This window comes from Bos indicus, chromosome 5 (genome assembly GCF_029378745.1).
Source record: "Bos indicus isolate NIAB-ARS_2022 breed Sahiwal x Tharparkar chromosome 5, NIAB-ARS_B.indTharparkar_mat_pri_1.0, whole genome shotgun sequence".
NCBI lineage: Eukaryota > Metazoa > Chordata > Mammalia > Artiodactyla > Bovidae > Bos > Bos indicus.
The window spans coordinates 52,660,805-52,662,504 of record NC_091764.1 but is presented as its reverse complement, the minus strand read 5'-3'; the positions used below and the strand labels follow the sequence as shown (position 1 = coordinate 52,662,504).

Sequence of the window (1,700 nt, the reverse complement as noted above, 5' to 3'; positions counted from 1 at the left end):
CTCTGACCAGTATACGATACCATAACTTTCCCTTAGTTAATACCCATGTATATCTCGCTCACCACAAGTATGGACAATTTGGAAATCAGTAATATTTGCTTCATGAGACAGAATAACTGATTAAAAGCAACTTTTACAAGCCTTGAGTTTATTGTAATATATTATAATAGTGATTTGGGCTTCCCTTGTGGCTCAGCTTGTAAAGAATCCAAGGGGGAGACCTGGGTTCGATCCCTGGATTGGGAAGATCTCCTGGAGAAAGCAAAGGTACCCACTCTAGTATTCTGGCCTAGAGAATTCCATGGATTGCATAGTCCATGGGGTTGCAAAGAGTAGGACACTACTGAGTGACTTTCCCTTTCTAATAGAACCGGCTAAGTCTGCTCCTTCCCCTAAAAAGGGCTCTAAAAAAGCTGTGACCAAGGCCCAGAAGGACGCCAAGAAGCGCAAGCGCAGCTGCAAGGAGAGCTACTCCATGTACGTGTACAAGGTGCTGAAGCAAGTCCATCCGGACATCAGTATCTCGTCCAAGGCCATGGCAATCATGAACTCCTTCATCAATGACATTTCTGAGTGCATCGCTGGCGAGGCATCGTGCCTGATGCATTACAACAAGCACTCGACTATCGCATCCAGGGAGATCCAGACTGCCTTGTGCTTGCTGCTACCTGGGGAGCTGGCCAAGCACTCTGTGTCGGAGGGCACTAAGGCTGTCACCAAGTATACCAGCTCCAAGTAAATATAATATGCCTAGCCGCTGTTAATGGAGAAGGCAATGGCACCCCACTCCAGTACTCTTGCCTGGAAAATCCCATGGATGGAGGGCCTGGTGGGCTGTAGTCTACGGGGTCGCTAAGAGTCGGACACGACTGAGCGACTTCACTTTCACTTTTCACTTTAGCATTACAATTACATCAAGCCTCTAGGTTGCTTTGATTCTCTTGGTAACAAGATGGCTCTTGCAACTCAGCTTCAATCCTTCCAAAGGCTGGGGAAAGGAGGTGTAGGGTTGGGCAGAAAAATTAGCTTTCTTAATAGTAGAAATAAGAATATTTTCTATAGCATGCTCGGAAAACAACTTCTTTCACTTCATTCAACAGAATTCAACAAGCAACCACCCTTGTATTCAAAAAATTCAAGGGAGTACAAAGTGAGCTTCTGGCAAAGAACAATATGCATCCTCATGTAACTGAATATTCTGTCATCCAGAACAAAGTCAAGTTCTCTTAGTAAAGATGAGAGGAACAGCTATGAGTTAATAACTAACTGTGTTTGTCATCATTACTGTTTTCATAGTAATTTGATTTTTGTGTGTCATTTCCACTGAGACTCTAAGCCTCATAAAGTCAGGAACTGGAGATGACTGGCTCACTGCTAGGACCCCAGGACTTAACAATATAAAAGTGAAATATAAATGATCTCCTAAACATAGTCACTGTGAAAATTCAAATTTCACACAGAAATAAAAACAATAAGCTTAACACAAGGCTTTTTTTTTTTTTTTTTTTTTTAGAGGTGTTCTTCCCAGGGGATAGTTAATAACACCAAGAGACATTTTTGATGATCACAAGGACAGGGGGAGATACTGTGTGCATTGAGCGGGTAAAGGACAGGAATTTTGCCAAATGTGTTACAATACATATTAATAGATAGCTCCTACACAAAAACTTGTCCCATCTAAACTGTTGTAATAACAGGTC

At 42.3% G+C, this 1,700-nt stretch overlaps 1 protein-coding gene across 1 annotated transcript; it reads left to right on the top strand.

The window, feature by feature from the left end:
- Positions 1–301: 301 nt before the first annotated feature.
- LOC109558408 (histone H2B type 2-E-like) lies at positions 302–739 on the top strand. The gene has a single exon (XM_019959836.2). It carries the CDS (start codon positions 302–304, stop codon positions 737–739), a length of 438 nt encoding a protein of 145 aa, XP_019815395.2.
- The last annotated feature ends 961 nt before the right edge of the window (positions 740–1,700 follow it).

What these genes read in the sequence shown, in the direction of transcription:
- LOC109558408 (XM_019959836.2), top strand. Translation starts at nt 302, where the DNA reads ATGGATTGCATAGTCCATGGGGTTGCAAAGAGTAGGACACTACTGAGT.